This window comes from Theobroma cacao, chromosome 10 (assembly GCF_053813885.1).
Source record: "Theobroma cacao isolate CCN51 chromosome 10, ASM5381388v1, whole genome shotgun sequence".
In the NCBI taxonomy this organism is placed as follows: domain Eukaryota; kingdom Viridiplantae; phylum Streptophyta; class Magnoliopsida; order Malvales; family Malvaceae; genus Theobroma; species Theobroma cacao.
In genome coordinates, this window is record NC_142648.1 from 24,805,774 (window position 1) to 24,830,516 (window position 24,743).

Genomic DNA, 24,743 nt, shown 5'->3' on the forward strand with positions numbered 1-24,743 from the left:
TTTATTACTTATAATTGAATAATTATTATTAATTAAAATGTCACTTGTCATTTTATATTTACATAACATTAATATGAATAGTAAAAATATTATATGACCATGTTATCATGACATATCGACATATCATGTGATATGCTAGTATGTTACGTTAATTATAATTAATTAATTATTAATTATAAGTACGAGAGTAAATTAAAAATATAAAAGTGTGATTAAATATAATAAAAAAATTTAATTAAAATTTTTTGAATAATTTAAATATGTTTTTAGATATTTTGTCTTTTTAAATTTTGATAAAAATTTTTTTCATTTACGGGAAATATACTCTCACGTACAAACATATCCATCATCCGACATCATTGGCATTAGCAATTTAAAAAAGAAAAACAATAAAAGAAGACGAAGTCTTAATTTCAAAAAGAATTCGAGGGTCATTTTCGATCTTTCATCCCATACCATCTACGAACGTCGGGAAAGGCGAGCAAATTGGTTCACTCAGATTTACTTCCTCGCCTTTCGCTCCACCAAAACAAAGAAAAAGGATTTGCTTCGCTCCTTAAGGAATCAACAGTCTCCCCGTACACAGGCCATTTCAAATTCAATTCAACTCTTCATTTTTCTCCATTTTTGACTTCGCTCAGAAGCCTTCACATTGACTCATTCCAGATCTCTTCAAGTTTCTCCGCATTTCATTCTCAAGTGATTAATTTTCTTTCTCGATTTGCTCTTTCATTTTCCCACATTTTTTAATTTTTGCTTACTTTCATCTCTTTTACTGAAGGATGAGCTGATTTACCAGGATCTAGTAACTGGTAATCTATTATTTTTTACTGGATTACTCTAAATTGGAGTTTTACATTGTTCTCAGATTCTGGAGAGACTGTAGTTCCAGAGCCATGGACGAGTAAGTTCTCCTTTTCTTATTTATTTTTCGAATTATAATCTAAAAAATATCAAATTTCTTAATCAATTTTACATTTTAGCACATTTTACGAAGAAAAAGGCGTTGATTTTCAGTATTTTTTTTAATTTTTAAAATTTGTTTATTTGTTGCAAAATAGGGAAACTGCTGTGGAGCTTTTACAGCGTTACCGGCGTGACAGACAAATACTGTTAGATTTCATACTATCTGGTAGCTTAGTTAAGAAAGTGGTAATGCCTCCTGGTGCTGTTACGCTTGATGATGTGGATTTGGATCAAGTTAGTGTTGATTACGTGCTAAGTTGCATTAAGAAAGGTTGTTTGGAATAAAATTTCTTTCTCTTTCTGATAGATTATTATTATATCTCAATTTAATATGAGATTTCTTTTTTTTTTTTATGATGATTATGTTTTAAGTGTAGGTGGAATGCTGGAGCTCTCTGAAGCTATTAGGGATTACCATGATCATACGGGGTTACCCCAAATGGTAATAATCTACCTGTGCTGCATATATGATATATTGCAATATTTTTGGTACTGTTTGGTTGTTGCTTTTGCTGTTCTTTTTTGCTTTCAAAAGCAGAAAGCAAAAGATACACGCTTGGTTATATAAGTAAGCGATATTTTGGAGGAGTTATAAAATTTAAGTATGTAGTAATTTTTTGGGTAACAAAAAATAGATTAGTTTATTTTTATATAAAATAATAATTATGTTAGAATTGCTATTTCATTTTAGTCATTTGTTTATTTTTATCACTTTATTTTAATTTATAACAAGTTTTTAGGGAGCAAAATGCAAATAGGGAAAACGTAAGTTGCAAAAGTAACAACTAGATGAAGCCTTTGCTTGGAATTTGCTCTATAGTATTGAAGTGGAAAGATATAACTATTGGCTAGATGTTCATTGAAATTCAAGTTTGGACAGAGACCAGGGCATGCATATATGGCACTACTAGTTGGTTGGTTTATTCCACAATTTAATATTTCAATGACAAATGGGAAGTCATATTCATATGCAATTAGGAGTGACCCATATAAAATGGACAAAGTTGTGCTCAGAAATAAGTAAATAAACTAACAAAGGTTTCATGGAAAAATAAAGATGTTGGATATGAATAAAATCTTAGTGCAAATTGTCAGGCAGATGTTGCATTTATACGTTTTCTTTCTGCTGGTCATGTTTTTTACATCTTAATCTCTTTTCTTATTTCAGAATAGTGCCGGTTCTGCTGGTGAATTTTTTTTGGTTACAAATACTGAATCCTCAGGTTCACCTCCAAGAAGGGCACCGCCACCTATCCCTGTTTCAGTATCAATACCAACACCGTCGGCTCCTGTTTTTGCACCATCTCCTGTTGTGTCAACTGTATCAAGATCGGAGTCTTTTAATTCTGAACAAGTTCAAGAGTTAACTGTGGATGATATTGAAGATTTTGAGGATGATGATGATCTTGAGGAAGTTAATAGTCTTAAAATTTCAAGGCGGAATCCAAATGATGTTGGTGATCTTGTGCTGAAGTTGCCTTCTTTTGCTACAGGTAATGATGGTTAAGAAAATATGCATGACCCAGCCAAACCTCTTGGGCATTCATATGGATGTCACTTCCTTTAGATGTGGATCTCCTCAGAAATTAAAATCATTATATTCTACAATTGTGTGATGATTTCAATGTTGGCGATTCCATGTTAAATGAGAAGTGTTATTGAGTTTTTTAATATTATGATCAAGATGGCATTCTTGTATAGTGTTAATTTTGAGTTATTTCATCAACCAGTATGCAATGGCAGTCTATAAATTTGGAGGATTTTGTTATTTCAGGTATAACAGATGATGATCTCCGCGAAACGGCATACGAAATTCTTTTAGCTTGTGCTGGTGCTTCTGGGTAGGTTTCCCTGTATTTGACTTGCAGATTTTTTTTAATACTAAGAGTGGCTTCCCAGTGCTATTGCATTGCTAAATATGTTTTCACCTTCTTTCTTATATTTTTCTCTTTGTTCACATTTGTCAACTTTCACCTTTAAATCAGGGGTCTCATTGTACCATCAAAAGAGAAGAAGAAAGAGAAACGTTCCAAGCTGATGAGGAAACTTGGACGAAGTAGAAGTGAGAATATTGTGTCACAGTCACAAAATGCACCAGGACTGGTTGGTTTATTGGAAACAATGCGTGTCCAGATGGAGGTATCTGAAACCTGATTCATTTCTCATGGATGCCTTTAGTTAATATATCTTTTATGTCAGTATCTCCTTTACGGAGTTCTCTAGCTGTCATTAAAGAGATGCATGAGTATAGTTCAATGATTTAATATGAAGTTATGATGTGTAAAACAATTCGAAAGTAGAAGAATCAATGACAACTGTAAACCTTTATTTACCCCAATTGCAGAAAATTTTAAGTGACTATTACAGTGAAGAAATTACATATCAGAATTTTGCTTAGTTGTGTATGAAAGCAAAACTGAACTAGTTCACATAGAAACATCTTCTGGTTTGTGAAGTGGTATTGGTGAAGGCCGTGTATTCTGTTTTCTGTCATGGAAATGAGGCAGGTGCTATCATGGTAAAATTTTGAAGTGACAGTTTAATTTCCATATAATCCTGCTGTTTATCATCACTTTGATTTTTGCATTTTCGTAAGAGACACATTTACATGCATATGCCCTTTTCTTATATATGGTATCCACAAATAAAAGTGTATGAGAGTAGCATCAAGAAATTGATTACTCTGATCATAAGTATAATTAGATTAATGCTTGAAATCAAGAAAAGTATCATTTGTCCATGCTTGTTTACTTGCTAGAAAAGTCATAAATGAATCTAGAATATGTAAGGATGCGTACTATTCAAGATACTTTCAATAACATAAGGAAAAAAAATTTCAGTCCAAGTAGGTGGAGTTCAAGTATATTAGTTCAAAGCCATAAAACAAATAAAAAATGCAAAAGGGCAAGTGGATGGAGTTTAGGTATACAAGTTCAAAGTGTAATCTGGACTTAACAATTAATGCTTTAGTTACCCTAAATCAAAACTTTGCCTGAGTATTGAGCACAAAGCTGTTCATTTTATCAAGTAGGCATTATCTACCTGGGATAAAAGGTATTCTCTTCATAAGTGAAAGTTGAAGATATTGAGGCGGAAAAATTTTTTTCATTCCATTTTTGACACTTTTATATGCACATCCTATGCTAGGGTCAAATTGCATTTTCGACTAGCATGTTTTAAAAAATTCATTTGCAGGAAAAGTACATTGTTAATCCTTATGTTTTATCAAATCTTATTTAATCATTGAAAGTTTTAAGTTTAGAACGAACTATTGAACCTTCAGTGCAGTAGCAGCTATTATCCTTTATAATTAATTAGCGTACTGTCTTCAAGTAACTGTAATAGTTTCAGCTAATTAATAAATAACTTATCCTACAAATGTAGCATCTATTACCAACAAGGCAATAACTAATTGAACAAAAATATTTTTAAATCACTTCATTGCACAATTTTGGAAGTTTGATGGCTTAACTTCTCAAACTGATGCTTTGGTTGTTCAATGAGATTTGGAAATATTTTAAGGACCAGTGGTATATTTTACTTTTTAGCCTATTTCTCTAAAGGTAAAGATCTTTGAGCCAAACTCTTATCTACATATTTTCTGGGCAGCTCTTTGCATCAGGAATTTCATGGCTGGCCTGAATCAGTTGGCTTTGAAAATAGGAGAAACAAAATAGTTCCTTTGGTGTAAATGTCACTCACTCTTGTAGAATATCATGTAAACTACAGTTGATGAGTGACCCAAATAAGATTCTGATTTTTTCCCAAAAATAAAATTGAGCCATAGTGTTAAAGAAGTGACAACATTTTCAGGTATTTTTCAGGTACTATACTGCATATTTAGGGGCTTTCAAACATATGAACCATTGTAGAGGTGGTCGATGCTGTGTATTTGTATTGACCTTGAAAGCAATATTTATGTACTCCCAGAGCTTTTGGGAATTAAATGTGCCTAAAGTTACCTTGAGGCTTTTCACACTTGATAATTAGCTTTTGCTGCCTGGTGTGTCTGTTTCCTAGGTTTTTTAGCTGTTTCACAGGGTACGCTGTAGAGAAAATCCCTTATGCATTCAACAACAATGTTCTTTGGCTCAAAATATTTTGTTTAGAAGTTTTGACTTTTTCTTTGGGGTGGTGGTGGGGGGAGAGAACCAATTAACTTTACCTGTATTCTTCTTCCTGCCTTCCTTTCTGTTTGTAGTTTTCTTATTTTATTAAAAATTTTCAATGGTCCTATTTTTTGAGGGGTTAGAGGAAGAGGAAGGTGGGAGGGGGGCATGCAATAGAAGCATGCCAATTTTTTTATGAAGCATTAGATCCTATTAAAAGTTTGTAATGTGCTTTAAGGCAGAATACCTTTCTTTTGCATTACAATAATTTTATCCTCCCTAAGTCATTGTTTAAGCCCTTGACCTTTTCATATTTCAAGATTCAATGGACTGTGGGCTACTTAATCTTTCAAAAGTACAAGACTAGGATCATTACTGGTGTGTTACTATTGGAATGGGATCAAAGGGTCTGCTTTGAGAAATTCAGTATGTAATCTTGATAAAATCTTCTAAGTACACATTTTCTTAGCAGCATAAGACTTGTATCTTTTCATGCTAGTGTTGACAGTCGATGATTTCTTAGGGCACATTTGTCGGTTGCCTTGTTTGACCCACTGTGAAATGCATGCTCTCTTTTGTTCTCAAAGATGATTTTTCTGATATGTGCAACATGCAAGTTGTTTTTCTAGATAGTTCTCTCAGTGAATTACACAAATGCTTCTGCAATTACTTTATCTTATGCTAATGTGCATGTAAGGTTAAGTTGCACAATTTGTATATTATAATTCTTTGATTCTTTGATGTGATAGTTATTTCATTTTAATATTGATGGATACAGATTTCTGAGGCAATGGATATTAGGACAAGACAAGGATTGCTTAATGCTCTTGCTGGGAAAGTTGGGAAAAGAATGGATGCACTACTGATTCCTCTGGAATTATTATCTTGTATTTCACGCACAGAATTTTCTGACAAGAAAGCATATATAAGGTGGCAAAAAAGGCAGGTAAATACTATCCTTTTTGTGTCTTTTTCTTTTTCCTCCTCTTGGCCTTGTAAATTTTCTTCCTATGTGAAATTGGAATGTTGTTGGTATGAATCTATATTAGGTAAATAATTCTTTTAACTTTTGACGCTGTAGTTGAACATGTTGGCGGAGGGGCTTGTTAATCACCCTGCTGTTGGATTTGGGGAATCTGGGCGCAAGGCCAGTGAGTTTAGGATTCTTTTGGCAAAGATTGAGGAATCTGAGGTAACTTTGTGGTTGGGTCCAACATTGAGATGGTTTATTACACTGTCTATCGTGACATCAAGTGGCATCATAATATAGTTGACTGATTTCACCTGATTTAGCATTGGTTTCTTTGGTGATTTTAATGCAATTATCCTGTCCCTGGCATTATTCTTGCAAAGCTACTGTATATAATAGCTCTACTGTGTTGGTAGTTAATCGTATTTCAGTTTTATGTTTTTTTGATTTAGCTTGCATCTCATATTTTGCAATTCCATTTACTTTTTCTTGTGTTCATTATCATCTTGGTTTGAATTTTTTTCGTCCTTTTGATGTTAGGCTTTTCCACCTTCTGCGGGTGAAGTTCAAAGAACAGAAAGTTTAAGATCTCTTAGAGATATTGCCATACCTCTTGCTGAGAGGCCAGCTCGGGGTGACTTAACTGGAGAAGTATGCCACTGGGCAGATGGTTATCATCTGAATGTCAGACTTTATGAGAAACTGCTTCTCAGTGTGTTTGATGTTTTAGATGAGGGAAAGCTGACCGAGGTTGGTGCTTGATTTGTTATCAATTATTTTGACATGACACCAAAGAAGCCACTAGGTGTTGAAAATGTCGAATTTCTTGTATGCTTTTGTTCATTCATTTTAAAATTAAGGTATATGATTAATTAAGCTCTAGTGTGTTGTTGTTCTCCACCTTTGTTTCTTTTGAGCTAATTTTTTACATCAACTTTTACTAAGTTTTTAGTATTTGACAGGAGCTTTTTAATCTGTCGGATACATAAGAAACATACCTATCCTGTAAGGATTTTAATAAAAGAAAGATCTTGATTCAAAATTTTACTTTGAAAAATGATAAGATAATTTGTTGCCACTAAAATCTGTTCTTAGTGGAACTAACTGAAGCCTATTTTTTCTGTAGGAAGTGGAAGAAATTCTTGAGCTCTTAAAGTCTACCTGGCGTGTTTTGGGAATAACAGAGACCATCCACTACACTTGCTATGCATGGATTTTATTTCGTCAGGTACCACTGATTGGCTTATTTCTTTCCATGCATTAGAATTTCTGATGATATTGTGTTATATGATTTTTTGGTCACAGTATGTTATCACGAGTGAGCAAGGAATTTTGCGACATGCCATTGATCAGTTGAAGAAAATACCTTTGAAAGAACAACGGGGCCCACAAGAGAGGTTACACTTAAAAAGCTTGCATGTCAGAGTTGATGGTGAAGAGGGCTCTCGTGACGTTTCTTTGCTACAATCCTTCTTATCACCCATCCAGAAATGGGCCGATAAGCAACTAGGAGACTACCACTTGAACTTTGCTGAGGTTTGCTTAATGTTGATAGCGATACTGCTAGATAAGAATGTGATTTAGATTGATTGTCCTTCATAATAAATATTCTTGTTAATGCTTGTTTTGTGTATCTGTTATTTGTGCTGTGATGCAATTTTTATACTTTAAACTTTTCTAAATGCCTTGTCATCAATTTTTGTTCCTTCTGATACTCTTTTTTGCAACTTCATGTTGCCATTCACAGTTTCTTTCTGATTTTTTTTATACTTTGAGCACACGTGAAACTTACATTGGATCCAAAATTTTGACAACATATTACTGAAATGTATGCTAATAGATTGATTGCGCCATGATCTATAATTTGAATTTAATGTTTATTACTGCAGGTAAAACTCAGCTGAGTTCTTTTAACATAATTTTGTTTGTTTCTAATAATATGTCGTGTTTAAATTGCCTAGTCGGGAGTAGCCACCTTATAAACTTGTTTGAAATCAACAAAAGCTATTTGATTGTTTAGCATGTTTTTAATGGGGAACTAAAGGAACTTTGTGTAAAAGGACTTTGTATAACCTATTTTGCAACTTTGGCTACTACTTTGGACCTTAGGCTTAATGGTAAATATGGAGGGACAACCATTTGACAGTTTTAATTTAGCTCAACAGCCATTGGTTTGTAAATCTACCTCTGCATTATATCTTTTATGCATATGCAAATACATTAGTTTAGGAAATTGTTTTATGTATTTCATGAATTAATATGATATGAAATGATACAAGGTATGAGAAACACTCAAAAGATGAGGCTGTTCATGATAAAGTCCATATTCCTTTTTAATCTAAAATGCAAGATTTTGCTTTTAGTGTTGAAAGTTTAAACAAGTTCTACCTTTTTGCAAATTAGCGAATTCCTTGCATATGCATATATACATGTATAGGAGACACGCACACACACATCACAACATCTGCATATTAATTCACACATAAAAACATAAATACGTATAAACAATCCACTTGCATTTGTTTGCCAAGCTTTTGTGACTCTGGGTTAGTTTCTTGCTTCATAATGTATCTTTATCTGAACAATTTGGAAATTAGTATTTTAATCACCTGTCTGTTTTGAATTTATAGTGATTTTTTGTTGTCCTTATTTTTTAATTTTTGGGCATGTCGGTATTATAATACCTGATCATTTGACTTGTAGGGATCAGTGGTAATGCAGGATATAGTAACAGTTGCAATGATTGTTAGAAGACTTCTTTTGGAAGAATCTGATATAGTATGTTGTACACATACTCTTTTCTTAGTACATTTTTCCTTCATATGAATAGTGTCCAAGATAACCTGCATCAACTATCTAGATCTCTAAAATCGTGTTGTTTCCTTTTATCTGTTTAGTATTGAGAATTACATTTCAATATTTGCTGCAGGCAGTGCAATCTTCCACTGTCTCAGATCGAGATCAGATAGAATTATACATATCTTCCTCAGTTAAGAATTCATTTGCAAGGGTAAGTGTTCTAGCCCACTGTTTATAGTTTTTCTGACTTTCCTTTTGTATCATAATCAAGATTTCAAAGAGAGACAACGATAACGATAACTGCATAGACTCTGGGAAATATGTTAAATTTCGGGGTAAATATTAGACAGCCCACTTAGAACTTAAAATCCAATATGGTTCATAGGAATGTTCCTTTTGTCTGCATCTAATCTACTCCTACCATATGAATCATAGCTCAACCTTGATGAATTTTGTACTTATTTTGTGGCAATGAGAGAATGAGTATGCTTGCTCTAGCGAATGGGGACATGTCTACCTGGCTCATTTCAGAGACACCATAGTCATAGAGCTCTCATAGGGAGTGTGAAAGTATGGTTTCTACTGGATTTAAAAATTGTTAGTGGCTGACGATTGGAGGTTTGAATTACTGTTGAGAGGAATAACCAAGGGAGAGATTTTTATTCTCTGTCGTGAAAATATTATTTACCACAGCCTATATACACACACACACACACACACACATGTTAACCCTAAAATAGCCCTAAAACAGGAAGTTATCACAAATATAGAAAACACAATATTAGGCCATAATAATTAGACACAAAATACTATAATTATTCTTAAAATTATTCCCCAAAAATCTCTACCAACCACCAGTCAACACTCCCTCTAAAGTTGGTGTATAGATGTCACACATGCCCAACTTGCAAACTAAAGTATGAAATGGTTTACTGCTAAGTCCCTTAGTAAACACATCAGCTAGTTGTTTTTCTGAGGTCACATGAGAAACATTAAAAAAATCATCTGTTATTTTTTTCTTTTATGAAATGCCGGTCAATCTCTATATGTTTTGTTCAATCATGTTGACCCGGATTGTGAGATATACCAATAGCAGCCTGGTTATCACAAAACAAGGATAGACATTTCCCTTTTGACAATCGCAACTCTTCCAATACTTTTTGCAGCCATAGTAATTCACAAACACCTTGTGCCATAGCTCTATATTCTGCATCTGTACTTGACTGAGCTCCCGCGTTCTGTTTTCTCCTCCAAGTAACTAAATTTCCACCTACAAATGTGCAAAAACCAGATGTTGACCTCCTATCATTAAGAGATCTAGCCCAATTTGCATTGTAAAAGCTTCTATCTTTAGGTGAGCATGCTTAGAGATGAGCAGTCTTTTTCTCGGTGTAGATTTCAAGTATCTTAAAATGTAGAAAACAGCCTCTAGATGAGAATCTTGAGGGTCATGCATATATTGACTTACCAAACTTATGGCATAGGCTATGTCTGGTCTAGTGTGTGAGAGGTAAATCAATCTCCCAACGAACTTTTGATGTTGGCCTAAATCAATTGACTCACCAACTCCTGCTTGTAATTTGTGATTAGCTTCAATAGGAGAGTCTACAGGTTTGCATCCCAACATACCAGTTTTTTCAAGGAGATCTAAAATATATTTCCTTTGAGAAATAAAGATGCCCTTATTTGATCTGGCAACCTCTATTCTAAGAAAATATCACAATTGCCCAAATCCTTAGTGTTTGTTTGGTCTGGTTTTTTTCAGCTTATTTATTTCTTAAAAGTAGAAGTTTGCCCAAATAGAATTTTTGAGAAGCTCTTAAAAAAAAAGTAGCTTTTTTCAAAGAACCAACTTTTTTTTAAGCTCCAGAGAGGAGCTTTCTGTTCTCTTCTTTTAAAAATCTGCCAGCTTTTCAAGAAATACCCCTCTCTTAATCAATCTCCCTCTCCTTTCCCTCCCTTTGCAAATCACTCTTCTCCAACACAAAATCGTGACCTCCCTATCCTTTCTCTCTCAAAATCTAAGAATTTTTTTGTTCTTACAAAGATTAAGAGAAAAGAAGATCCAAAATTTAAAGTTGCATTCAGGAACTATTTAAAGGTTTTCTCTCTTTATCACCAAAAAATCTAATATTATTACTACAATACAAGTTTGAGAGTTATGTCGTTTCTTTATGGATTTCTTTGATTTTAACATTTGAAATCGTATGTAAACTTAAAGCAGATTTGTTTCACTTTAGTTTATTAGGAGATTGAAGATGGTATTAATATCTTTTATGATAATTTTAACCAAAATTAGAGCTTATACAATTTATTTTGTCAAACAACTTTAGTTTAATTTTAAAAATTATTTTTCATAAGAGTTTCATAATAGCTTTTAAGTTAAATAAAAGCTAGGCCAAACAGGCTCTTAATCTCAAAATTCTTGAGCTAAAGGTTTTTTGAGTCAGGCAATATCCTCCTTATCATTCCAAGTCACAACTATATCATTGACATAAACAATAAGTAATGTGATCTTACCATTGCAGTGTGTAATAAACAAGGTATGATCAACATTGCTTTGATGATATCCAAATGAGATCATGACCTTACTGAACCTATCAAAATATGCCTTGGGTGACTGCTTCAAACTATATAATGCCTTCTTTAATCTACAAACCTTTCCTTTAGTCTTCTCATCATCAAATCCTGGACATATTTCCATATAGACTTCTTCCTCCAAGTCTCTATGTAGGAAGGCATTCTTGATATCAAATTGTTGTAAGTCCCTATCAAGATTAGCTGCACATGCTAACGTGATTTTGATAGTATTCATTTTTGTAATAGGAGCAAAAGTCTCTTGATAGTCCACCCCATAGGTTTGGGTGAAGCCTTTGGTCACCAGTCTAGCTTTGTACCTTTCAACTGAACCATCTGTCTTATGTTTCACTAGAAACACCCATTTACATCTAACTGGTTTCTTTCCCAATGGGGAGTAACAAGTTCCCAAGTCTTAATTTTTGTCAAAGCCTTCATCACTTCAACCATTGCCTTTTTCCATTTTGGATCATGATATGCTTCTTGTCAACCCTGTGGAATAAAAATGGAAGAGATAGACAATACAAAGGTTCTGTAGAAAGGAGACAAAGAATCATAGGAAACAAAGTTAGAAATAGGATGTTTACAACAAGCTTTGACTCCTTTTCTGGTAGCAATAGGAACATAAAATCATTAGCAATGGAATTAGAATTAGGGCAATCAAAAGTTAACGTAGAATCACCACATGTATTTTTAGGGACAGAACTTAGAGATGGCGCTTGACCAGGTATTGCATGCTCGATGGCTTTATCCATCTTTTCCCATCATGTGTAGGTTTTCAAATTTGACCTATCCAATCGCCTAGTTTTAGGTTGTTCCTTGTTATCTCTAGGATTTTGACTAGGAAATTGTGTAGGGGCAGGTACTATCGCCTCCACCTCTTCCTCCATTTCACAAAGTACTTTCTTGAGGGTGAATAATAGCACTTATATCCCTTTTGAGTTGCAGAGTAGCCAACAAACACATTTAAGGGCCCTAGGTTCTAACTTACCTACATTCCTCTTGTGAGCAAAACACACATTTACAAAATTTTGACGGAATAGTATATGAATTATTACCTTGTAGAACTTTTAAAGGACTTCTAAAATTAAGTGTTTTTGGAGGCATTCTGTTAATAAGGTATGCGGCTGAAAGTACTGCGTTACCTCAGTAAACCTTTTGAACATTCATAGTAAACATTAGAGATCGAGCCACTTCTAATAATGCCTGTTCTTCCTTTTAGACACTCCATTTTGTGCACTATTGTTCACACAACTAGTTTGGTGCAATATCCTATTGGAATCTAGATATGCATGAAACACATCATCCTTGTATTCTGTACCATTGTCCGTTTTCAGAACCTTAACCTGGGCATCAAATTCTATACAAACCATTTTGTGAAATAGTTGAAAAGAAGAAAAAACCTCATTTTTTGCTTTCATTAAATAAACCCAAGTTAATCTAGTACAACAATCGATAAAGGTAATAAGCCATCTGTAACCAGATAGAGAAATTGTTCGACTAGGTCCCCATACATCAGAATGAATAGTCATAAAAAGAACTAAACTCTTATTATTAATTGAAGGATAAGAATGTCTGGTGTGTTTTGCAAATTCACGAGCATCACAAAATAATAAATCCAACTTGCATTGTTTAAACAAACTAGGATATAATCTTTCTAAAACAGAAAAAGATGGGTGTCCTAATCGTCTATGCCACTGGATTATTTCTTAGTTAACATTCATAGATTCTACTAACAGGGCTCGGGCTATACCAGGAATCAAGGTCCTACAACCTTCCACTAGTAGATACAAGCCATCTTGTAGTCTACCAAAGCCAATTGTTCTCCCTGTTTTCAGGTCTTGAAAAACACTATGAGTAGGAAAGAATTCAATTTTGCAACCAAGTGCTTTTGTGATTGAACTAACAGATAAAAGGTTAATAGGAAAACTAGGAACATAAAGGACTGAAGATAGATTAATGGTGGGAGTACATTTAACAGAAATTGTTGCAGATATAGAGTCTAAAAATCCTGCTATATTGAGAATTTATTGGAAGAGCCTGTCATATGTTTGTTTGCTCCAGAATCTAATCCATAAATCATTATGAGTGTCAAGATTGGCAAGAAAAGTAGTACCTGTTTTGACAAAATTGGAGGAAGCAACTGTGGTTGATTGAGAATCAAATTGAGACAAAAGACACCTTAGGGTTTGTACTTCTTCATTGGAAAGATTCTCAGTATTAGTTGTCTCTCTAGGTATTTCTATTGTTTCGGATAGGTTTGTTTGTGGTCTTGTTGAGCCCATTTGTTAACCTCTAAGACCCCTAGTTGGTTGACCATTCAGCTTCCAACAAGTCTCCTTAGTGTGCTTTGGCTTCCTTTGGCTGTGAAGCTATCTTGAACTAGCATGATCAGATGAGTTGATATGCATTTCTTCACAATCCCAACATACACATTCGAATGCACTACTTAGACCTTGGTACTATTAATTTCATTTTTCACTCATAGATTCATATTACATGCATAGGAGAATGATACTCTTCACTCTAGCTTTGCCCTATTGGACAAGTTAAACTGAGTAGGAGAGAACACTGAGCAGCAATGAGTTTTTGAATTGTCCATAAATAGATTAAGGCTTTAAATAAGCCTTCTGTTATATTGTTTCAAATTATTTTACTCCATTGGATGTAAAGATAGATTCCAGTGTCCCCAGCTTCTACTCTTTCCTTTGCATGTTGAGGTTGCAATGATGAATCTCTTTTATGCTATTAATGCTGCTGCTATTGAAGGATCCTTTACCTGTAATGTATATCCCGTGTGATTTTTTTTTTCATGAGATTACAAACTAACCAAAATTAATTACTTTTCATCAGTAAATTGTACTGAAATTACACTTGAACAAACTACCATATCATCTGTGATTTCTTTGATTCAAGTAATTAACATTAACGCATGTGCAACTGACTTCATAGGAGCATACCAAACTCAGAACTGTTCAATTATTTATGCTAGCTTTGTTGCTGTCCCATAATCTATTAAAGGCATGATAAATTTTACTATCTTTGTTGCTTTGGACAGAAACTGCAAAGTGTTGATAAATCAGATGCAATTGAACATCCTTTGGCATTGCTTGCAGAGGAGGTCAAAATGCTTCTGAAGAAAGATTCAACAGTGTTCATGCCAATTTTATGTCAGAGGCATCCAAATGCAACTATTGTTTCAGCTTCACTTCTACACAAGCTTTACGGGAACAAGTTGGTAAGCTGATATATAGCAACTCTATATATGTTTTACTTATCTAACCCAATTGTTGCACCTCATAAGCTTGAATTATTTTATATTTTTGACTTTGAGATCTTATAGACACTTATTTTCTCCAGAAACCTTTTGTTGATGGTGCTGAACATCTGACTGAGGATGTTGTATCTGTATTTCCGGCTGCTGATAACCTTGAGCAGTATATACTGGACCTCATAAAATCTGCTTGTGAAGGTGAAAATGTGGAGATCCATTTCAGGAAACTAATCCCATACCAGGTGAGATATCTGGATTTTAGTGTCCAAAGTTTTTTATTCAAATAATAACAAGCGGAACAACTTTCAGTGGCTAGAAGGGCCTTTGAGTCTTTAGAATTGGAGCTGATAAAGAAATGCCTTAGTCACATGGTGAAACACCTATATGTAGGTGCTCCAAATGCATTTCCATGGTACATTAATATTATTCAGGTTTTATTTGGTAATTACTTTTTTGCTTTTTTGAAAGTTTTAATAAGAGAATAAGTAATTTATCTCAATAAAAGAAAATGAAAAAGTAATTAAAAGTCAAAATCATTTCATATAATCTTGTCGTATTTGATTAAAATTGGCTAAAAGTAACCCCAGTTCAAACATAATTGTTTGATGTTGAAGCAAAATCATTAACTTTTGTTATCAGTGGAAGTCAAATTTTTTTAATTCTTTAAAAAGATTGTTTGCTTTTGTATCCAAATGCACTTAGTTGCTTTGTGTTTCAAAGCAAAAGTAAAAGAAGCAGCAATTATTGAGAGCCTAATATTTTCTTTTTCTTTTTCATTTGATTGACTGAAATATTCCGAACATAATAAAAATTTATAAAGATTTGAACTTTTGGTCCTCAGAAATGAGCTTGTTGAAACTTGGAAGTGTTTCTTTCATTCTCTCCTGTTATTTATAAATATTGAGTTTATCATTTATTCTTTAATGTGGTTGAGTTTGATATGAAAATAGTTATTTGTTTTCAGTTGTCTTCCATGTCTTCGTAAACACTCTTGAGAGATTACCATTTTCCTTTTCTTTAAGAGCTTGTACATCTTATAGTCTTGCAAAGGTGTTGATGCATAGATAACTTGACTATACAAATTCTGGCAATTGCTTGCTTTCTTTAGTAGATATGACTATACATTGACTTTGGAAAAAATAGTTGTGGCTGACTTGTTTTTAGGTTTTCTGTTGGTTACTTCTTTATGGCTAAACATAAGAGCTTGTCTAACACATATGATGTTACTTTACTGATGTTATGTTTAATTCCTTTTTCTCTTTTGTTAGACCTATATTTTGGAGCATGTGCAGTTACATTCTCTTATCTATAGCAAACAATGGTTGTCCTAGGTTGAAATTAGTGATCTTGCAACTCTATTCAGATCACTAAAACTAAAAAGCTACTTGTTTAATTTATTTTATAAACTAATTCATGCTTGGGCAGCCATGGTTGTAGCTGTTTTGAGTACATATTGGTTTTCCTTTGGGATAATAGGGTCAATGTAGTTTCTTTCTCACCAGTTCATCTTGAAAGAATTTGTCTGGTGATATTGATAGGACAAAAATGCTGGTTGAGATTGTGTATTCTATATTTATTTTCTCTTCCTTTTTTTTTTTATAAAAAAAAAATTTCTTTTTTTCTTTTTCAGATTGAATCTATTTCTGGGACAGTGGTGATGCGATGGATTAATTCACAGTTAGGAAGAATTATAGGTTGGGTGGAGCGGACTCTTCAACAAGAGGTAAACAAATTTTTTTTTTGTTTTTATTGTCCCTTCAAAAGCCATGATTTTTTGTCCTTCCATTTGTCTTTTTATTATCTATCTCTCTCTCCACTCTATTTTAGGATTTAGAAATGACTATTTATCTTTATTGGCCTTGCTTCAGTTGTTACTACATAGCTTTTTTTGTATATACAGCTTTAACCTTTTTCTCTTTACTGTTCTACTGGTGGGATGGGGTTAAAAATCAAATGAGGTCAAGCTACAGAATTCTGGCATGGTATGTTGTTTGTTCTAATGAACATAGGATAGCCTTGCTGTACGGAATATTACATGAACTGGAAAGCCATGGTGGATGTTATAAAGTTGAAAAAGTATTTAAGAATTGACCTTGAACATATATGTGAGTGTGGTGACAAACTACAACGCTTGCAATGTAACTTTAGTTGGGATATTTGGAGAATGGTAGTTTTGTCCCTGAGTTGAGTTGATTTGGGCCGACTTGGTCTGGTACAAGCATATTTTGCCCATAAATCATGGGAAAATTTTGTTATGATTAGCTACATGTATGCATGCAGTCTGCATTATTTTGTTTCTTGGTTGAACTCTTTCATTATTGATAAGGCCTATTTTCTTTGAAAACTGTTTTTAGCGGTGGGACCCAATATCACCTCAACAGCGGCATGGGAGTTCAATTGTGGAAGTTTATAGGATCGTCGAGGAGGTATGAACATTCAAGTTTCTTTTATTGGCCCTTTTAGGTAATTTGTTTAAATGAAGCAGTTGATTATTTGGTGTATTATGTTTATTAGAATTCATCATATGATTCGCTATTTTTAGAACTTTGACAATCATTTAATTTTTTCCAAAACAGTTCTCAAGGAAATTATTCTCCGAAAACCTTTTTGCTTTGAGAACAGCTTTTGTTGTTTTTACCAGATTCCAATTTTATTTTTTTCTCTTTGAGAACTATTTTTTCAATTTTAACTATTCAATGCCTATTTTCAGTTAACAACGGAAAACCTTTTTATTCTATGTAGAACAATGTGTTTCAGAACTAATAACTCGAATCAAGTCCACACATGTCCTGGACTTTTACATTTGCAATCATCCTTTAGTTTATTAGTAACTTTAATGATAAGATTTTAGAGTGTTCTTGTGTATTCCATTTATTATCTGTCTACTTGCAATTTCTTGTCCTCGTAAATTCATATACATTTTCACTGGCATAACTTTTGAGTTTCATTTTAATTCAATTTGGATTAGTTTAGAGATCAGCCTATAAGTTTGTTTTGCAAGCAGTCACCCTTCCCTTATGCTTTTTGTCCCCTTTATGTTTTGCTATTTTAAAAAAAATCCATGTATAAAATTCAGAAATCTGTAGACAAATTTGCTATGTGTGGTTTTATTTTGTAATGTCAAATTTGGAATAAATTAGCAATTCAGAGTCGGTATCACAATTCTTGAAAGACATGAGTTACCAGTTACAATTTTGGCTATGATGTTGTCTTATGTGCTGGCTTTTAGTCCCCTTGGAGCCTATAAAGGTTGCTTAATTACCGGCCTACATCGTATATTATTAATTTGATTCAATGCTTTGCAGGGAACTGTGTACATGACTTAGGAACTATGGTGGTGATAAGCATGAAGAAATTGGAAAATTTTGTCTGAATTTACTGTGTGCATTTACACTGAAAATATTTCCCTCTATCTCCCTGCAGTATCAGCTGCAGACATGATCTCAGCTTTGTCAGTTTTAACTAATAGATTCATTGAATCTTTTACTAACAAAGATGAGTAGTTTGATTCCAAACTGGATTTACTGTGTCATTTGGTTCAGTCATAACTCATAACTGGTTATTAATGTAATAATAGTATGTATTTTGATGAGCAATTGACAAGTTCTTAACTTTCTCCTGGAGTTCGTTATTATGGAACTGGAATGCGTTGGTAAATTACTAACAAATATTTGATTCGTATTAATTAGAGAATCAGTTTTCATAGGATTTTGGAATCTGGAATCTCAAATTTTCTTAACATAATTTTCAGCATTCATTTCTTTTATATTTCTTTCTCCTTTTAGATGTTCATCATGTTCTGGAGATGTTAATAATACATTTTATTTTCTTTTTTATTTTGGGTGCAGACGGTAGATCAATTTTTTGCTATTAAAGCTCCCATGAGGCCTATGGAATTGAATGCTCTGTTTAGTGGCATTGATAATGCATTTCAAGTATATGCAAATCATATTGTTGACAATTTAGGTCAGTATCCTCTATGTTTAACATTCTAAGTTGATGGATTTTAGTGTCATTTATATGAAAGAAACTCTTATGTTCTTTTTCCTTTTTCTTTTATTAGTTAAGTCAATATTGTTTTCACTATTATGTGGTAATATAAAATTGAAAACAATAACCACTGGAGTTACATCACTGACAGTTGGAATGAGATTGCTGCAGTCTTATTCTAGAAAAGCTTAGGAGGCATTCTCCATCTGTCCTGCAATGTCACCAAGCTCAAGGTCAGTTGAGCTTGAGCTTTTCACTGGATCTGTACAGCTTGGCCCAATTACTCTGGTTAAGAGTATAGAACAATTGAGGACCATCTTCTTCTAATGTCCCTTTGCAAGGGGCTAGAATCATACTATAGCGCTAGGTGAACTTCAGCAACTAGACGGGTATGACCTGAAGCAGAAAATTATCTACTAGATGCCATTCATCCATCAGAGAACTGTTGCATATATAACTTGCGAATATGCGCTGTATCCCAGTTGGTGTCAAAAGTTGGACCTAAAGATATTATTGGAAGATTTATGATATATCACTGTTGATAATATGTTCTACCGTCTGGATACTGCAAGTTTATTTACGGAATGAGCATTTAGTCAGTACTTTTTAATGCTTTTGGACCATCCCTTATGGACATAGATAGTAGTCTGGGATAAGTCCCGGAATTATTACCCAATGAAATATTCTTAAATCAAGTTAATCCTCATATTGTTTCTTCCCACATATCAGTCATTGGTTGATAAATGAGTGCTCATTTTTTCTATTGCTGCTTCAGTGATTAATTGCTTGATTATCTTTATACATCATGGCAACTCAAATTTTCTTGAGGCAAAATCAGTATAGCATTGTTCTTTACATCTCTCTTGCTGCTTTCATTCTTTGAATTCTGTTTGGTGTTTCAATCGGTTTTGTCTACCCTTTTCTATCCTGCCTTTTATTTCATTGCTTTCAAAGTAGACCTTGACATGTGAGTTTTACAATGCAGCTAGCAAAGATGATCTAATTCCACCTTTGCCTGTTCTCACCCGATATAGAAAAGAAGCTGGAATTAAGGCTTTTGTGAAGAAGGAACTATTTGATTCTAGGCTGCCAGATCAGAGAAGGTCCATTGAAATTAATGTCCTGACTACAGCAACCCTATGTGTTCAGTTAAACACTTTATATGTGAGTTCAAGCTTCATTTTGTCCTAGTGGTTAATACATGTCTGGATGGTTTATATTTCTTTTCTTTTTTTTTTTTGGGTGGGTGGGGGTGGGGCAGTTGTTGTTTGTTTTTCCTTTTGATCTATAATGATTAATTAATGTACATGTTTTGTTAGTTGCTTGTGACTCATTATTGCTGGTGATAGGATTATTTGTTTTTCCCTTATGTTGATAAGGCGTACTTTTTGCGCCGTAACTGTTTAATTTATTAGACCAGGACAGCATAAATTGTGGTATATGGATGAGTAATAGTCTCATAAGATCTCAAACAGCCCTTTCATTAGTACGCACAATTTTTCTGTTCATTGACATTCACCCTTCCAAGCCACTTAGAGAAAAGCAATTAAAACTTGATTGCCATAGGTGAGAAATAGATGAACTAGTTTGAATTGAAATCTAGGTGATATAGTGATGTAATATCATCAGAAAATTCTGTTTCAGCATAAAAACAAGAGCAGTGGAGAAAAAAATGATCTTTCAAGTAAATAAAGCTTCTTTTTTAAGAAATAAATTTTTCATAACCTAGATGGTGCAGAACCATGGAGCTGACCTCCACATATCCTCTTCTTTTCCCCATTGAAATCAGATGATCTTCCCTGAATGACACTTCCATGTATCTGAGCTATCACCAATAATGGTAAAAGCATATATATATATATATTAATGAAAATGGTTTGTTTACATTCTGAGTTTTCAGTTTACCTTTTCTTGTTTCTGCATTATTTGAGCACTTACCTAAACTTAAAAAATGGTGTATTTTCATGTTAAGCCAAAGGAGTTCTTGTCTAAGTGTTCCACATTTATGAAATAATGATGTCCTTCCAAGTCATTCCTTTAGTTGTGCTAAAATCATGCTCCAACAGTTCCCCTGTTTCATTTCATGTATTGTCTTCTTTGGAAACTTATTTGCTGATGCTGTTATGAGAATATATTCTGACTTGAATTTTTGCTATTGGCAGTATGCTATTAGTCAACTGAACAAGTTGGAAGATAGCATCTGGGAACGCTGGACAAGGAAAAAGCCCCAGGATAAAATCTACATCAGTATGTATCTGAAGTCCACAATGATACTTTTCATTTTCATTCATTTGAGTAATAACAGGATGTATGTTGCTCATGCATATGAAACTTTTGCAACTAATATATTCATCTGAAATGGTTACCTTTCTTGACTTTCAAAGCTAACGGAAGTGAAAATGAAAAATAGTTGGCTCAACTTGGTCTTGAGAACTGAATGCTTCCCAAATAGTTGACAGGCAAAGCATAATCCCTATGATCAAAGTTGTTCTTAAATCATTGTTTGCTGCCTAAATCAAAATGTTTTTCAAATGGTTGAAATCCTTGATTTTGGCTATTGTTTGGGAATAGATTGGTGTCCAGATCTTACATTGTGGAGTTTTTCCACTGTAACTCTCATACGTATGTATGCTATCTATGTGGCTGCCATCTGTACATGTTTATTATTGTCTGACCATGTCAGTACTGCAGTAGTTTTTCCTTAGAAACAATTGAACTTTTTGCATGTTGGACTGAGCTTTTATCCATTTGTCTGTAGGGAAATCCATGGATGATAAATCTAAAAGTTCTACCCAGAAAGGCACCTTTGATAGGAGCAGGAAAGATATAAATGCTGCTATTGACCGCATTCGAGAATTTACTGGTAATATCTATTTTCTTTTTTCTTAAGAAACAGAATTGATCACTGATTAAGTACTTTCTGCATGTTGCAGGTACTAAAATTATTTTCTGGGATTTAAGGGAGCCATTTATTGAGAACTTGTATAAACCTAATGTTTCTCAATCTAGGTTGGAAGCAGTTATTGAACCACTTGATGCGGTAAGTCTTTTTTTTTTCCCAAGAAAACAAAACAAAAATTTAATGGCTTGAATGAGTTAAAAAATTTGATTTCTCTTTCCTGGACTTGTTAAAGGGCATCTGTTAGAAATCATAACAAGTTGATTAGAAAAGATCCTAATAAAACAAAAATCTAAGTGATTCTCCATCTGAAAGCAAGTAATTTGATAAAACCTGGAATATCTGTCAAGTCAATCTGACAATTCCTTGTGCAACTTCGTGGACTCTCAAGAACTGTCCATAGATAGTTGCTTTCATTCCTGTAGACATGATACCAGGTGGTTTGATAACACTTGTAGTGCCCATCAGGTGAATTCCAGCATTTCTTACACACCTCAGTGGTCAAAGGATTGTGTTTAGAACTCATGTAGAGATAATTCCATTTTTTCTTTTAAAAATGTGGAGCACATTCTTTTGCTTATATGATTAACTTGAGTACTTTCTGTGTTGTGTCTGTTAATGCTTGAATTTAGTTTTAAAGTGTTATTTTGTGGCCAAGCTTTCAGCTTTAAGATTTTATAGTAAAAATGTATTGTGGTAGTGTAGATTTATTAACATATGTTTGTTAATTGATGCTGAGATACGGCTATGCATTGTTAACTGCTGCAGGAACTAAATCAACTATGTGATATTATTGTGGAGCCACTTAGGGATCGAGTAGTGACCAGTCTTCTTCAAGCATCACTGGTCTTTTCCTAAATCTGCGTCTTCCACCAAATTTAAACTGGTTCTTAAAGTTTTACTTATTTAAAGGGTTTCTTTTTCCAGGAAGGCTTTCTTCGGGTTTTGTTAGACGGAGGCCCGTCACGAGTTTTCCTCCCAAGTGATGCAAAGCTATTGGAAGAAGATTTGGAGATCTTAAAGGTGACCACTGGCTGCTTCAATAAAAAAAACAATATTGACAATGATGATGGAGATAATAATAATATTGAACATAGATTTTGCATTATTAGAAGCCATATTCCTTTTTCCACCGATTTGAGTAACTATTTTGTTTAGACAAACTTTGACCTTGAAAGAAGCATTTATATGTTTCACTAAAGTAAGGTACTGAAAATACAATATTTTGGTTGAAAGGGCCTATAAACCAATTTAGCTTACTGCTTCAATTTTGATGTCCAATCAAATTTGATTGTCTAGATTGTAGCTGTAGAACTTAAGTGATCTATTGACATGAATGTTGGTGTGTTACATAGGAATTCTTTATTTCTGGAGGTGATGGACTTCCTCGAGGAGTTGTTGAAAACCAAGTAGCACGTGTTCGGCTTGTTGTGAAGTTACAGGGATTAGAGGTAAGAATGGTGCTTTGACTATTACTATTTCAAACCACCCTTTCAAAAAGGTTGGAGGGTACATTTGCTGGTCATGGTGAAATATATTGTAAGGAAATGAAAAATTCTTATTACCAGGTAGGTTAATAACAAATGAAAATATTTCTGATAACTATGCCTACACTTATCCTGTTAAGAGTGTTTGATTTTTTTAACTTACATTTCACTTATCCAAAATCTCAACTTTTCACTAAGGGTAATCTTTTGGACATTGTGCAAGCAAAAATTTCTACATATGTATACTATGGGCGGATATTAATTTTTCTCGGCCATAATTGATTGCAGACTCGAGAATTGGTTGAGGACTTGAGATCGTCAAGTGGCAAACTAGGTGCTGATAACCAGACCCTACTGAGACTATTATGCCACAGGGCTGATTCTGAGGCATCCCAATTTGTCAAGAAGCAGTATAAGATACCCAAGTCTTCTGCATAGGCCGATGATACTTATACTGAGTAGTTGACTCAAAATCGGCTGGATGTAGAAGAAAGTGGGCAAATATGTATCAGCCTGTTCAGGTGAATATAATTTCATCACTCCCTTGTAAAACAAAACAATCGAATTTTCTTTTATGTTTATTTATGCCCATTTAGTGTTAGTTCGTTTGCTTTGTATGTTTAAATAATTCACATATATGACATGTCTATATGAGATCGAAACTATACCCTGAATGCTCCGTGGCCAACTAGAGCTGTTCTAAGCCAAACCTATTTGCACTGAGGTAAAAAAGCTCGGTCTCTTTGCGCAAGCAGTGAGGATGCCCCAATGACCCTGCAATGCGGCTTCCTCACTTGAGTTTATCAACTTAATATCGAGCTTGTAGCTTTGTTGGAAGAACTTTTATTCACGATACTTTTTCGATCCTCCCTAGAATTTGGCAAGTGCAATCACCGTTTCTGGCCTAGGGGGGCAAAGTTTGAAGTTTCTGAAATGGTAATTCAGCTGTTGGAGGGTCCAAAGTTAGTGATCTGGAGGAGATGTCAACATTCAACTGTAGTTTGTTTAGTATTTTCATATTGTTTCCCCTTTTGTATTTTATTTCACTCTGTCTTGCTTTATTAAATGTAGTTTTGCAAATATTATGTAATAAAACGTAGTCGTTTTTTTTTTAATTGTAGTTTTGGTATTCTATGTTACTCGGACTCGGAGGTGAATATGAAAATGATTACGTGTTCGATGCGAATATGTTCAATTTTTTTTTCTAATATTTATATCGATGAATATGTGTTGAACACGAGTATTTTTAAAAAATCAAAGAGGCATGAAGATGTAATTGGTATTATTTTTTAATCATAATTCAAGGGACTTAATTCACACGTTTGATCAAAAAAGAAAAAATACTATTAGGTAAACTAATTAAAATAATAAGATTTCCTTGTATTGTCGTTACATGTATAAGAAATTTGATTTTTAAGGAATAATTATGTCACAATTCATCATTTAAATTTTATTTACGTATTTAAATCACGACATATTATTATTATTATTATTATTATTATTATGCTAATGATGTTTAATATAATTTTTTCTTATTTTTTGGGACATTATACATTGTACCTATGTATTTCAATTTTAAATATCTTTAACTTTTTTATTATTTTAATATTAATTTCTCTTATCTTTTGCTTGGACGCTTAAAACCATAAAAAAAATTCTATAATTCAATTCT

At 33.6% G+C, this 24,743-nt stretch overlaps 1 protein-coding gene across 2 annotated transcripts; it reads left to right on the forward strand.

Annotated features, from left to right (window-relative positions):
* Positions 1-398: 398 nt before the first annotated feature.
* Positions 399-24,257, forward strand: LOC18587119 (plant/protein (DUF810)). 2 transcript variants are annotated; one of them, XR_001929878.2, is made up of 28 exons: positions 399-699; positions 869-904; positions 1,062-1,237; positions 1,344-1,408; positions 2,135-2,459; positions 2,741-2,807; positions 2,952-3,105; positions 5,854-6,021; positions 6,157-6,267; positions 6,586-6,795; positions 7,172-7,273; positions 7,351-7,581; positions 8,749-8,823; positions 8,975-9,055; positions 14,480-14,659; positions 14,782-14,937; positions 16,326-16,418; positions 17,050-17,121; positions 18,544-18,661; positions 19,671-19,849; positions 20,848-20,932; positions 21,444-21,548; positions 21,619-21,725; positions 22,353-22,430; positions 22,512-22,607; positions 22,940-23,035; positions 23,360-23,592; positions 23,946-24,257. XR_001929878.2 is itself a non-coding variant. In XM_007010798.3 (27 exons), the coding sequence occupies exons 2-27, from the start codon at positions 897-899 to the stop codon at positions 23,507-23,509; spliced, it is 3,288 nt and encodes a 1,095-aa protein (XP_007010860.3). In that variant the 5' UTR covers positions 399-699; positions 869-896; the 3' UTR covers positions 23,510-24,257. The 2 variants fall into 2 exon arrangements, 1 of the variants encoding a protein (XP_007010860.3); XM_007010798.3 differs by having other exon boundaries at positions 23,360-24,257.
* Positions 24,258-24,743: the final 486 nt, after the last annotated feature.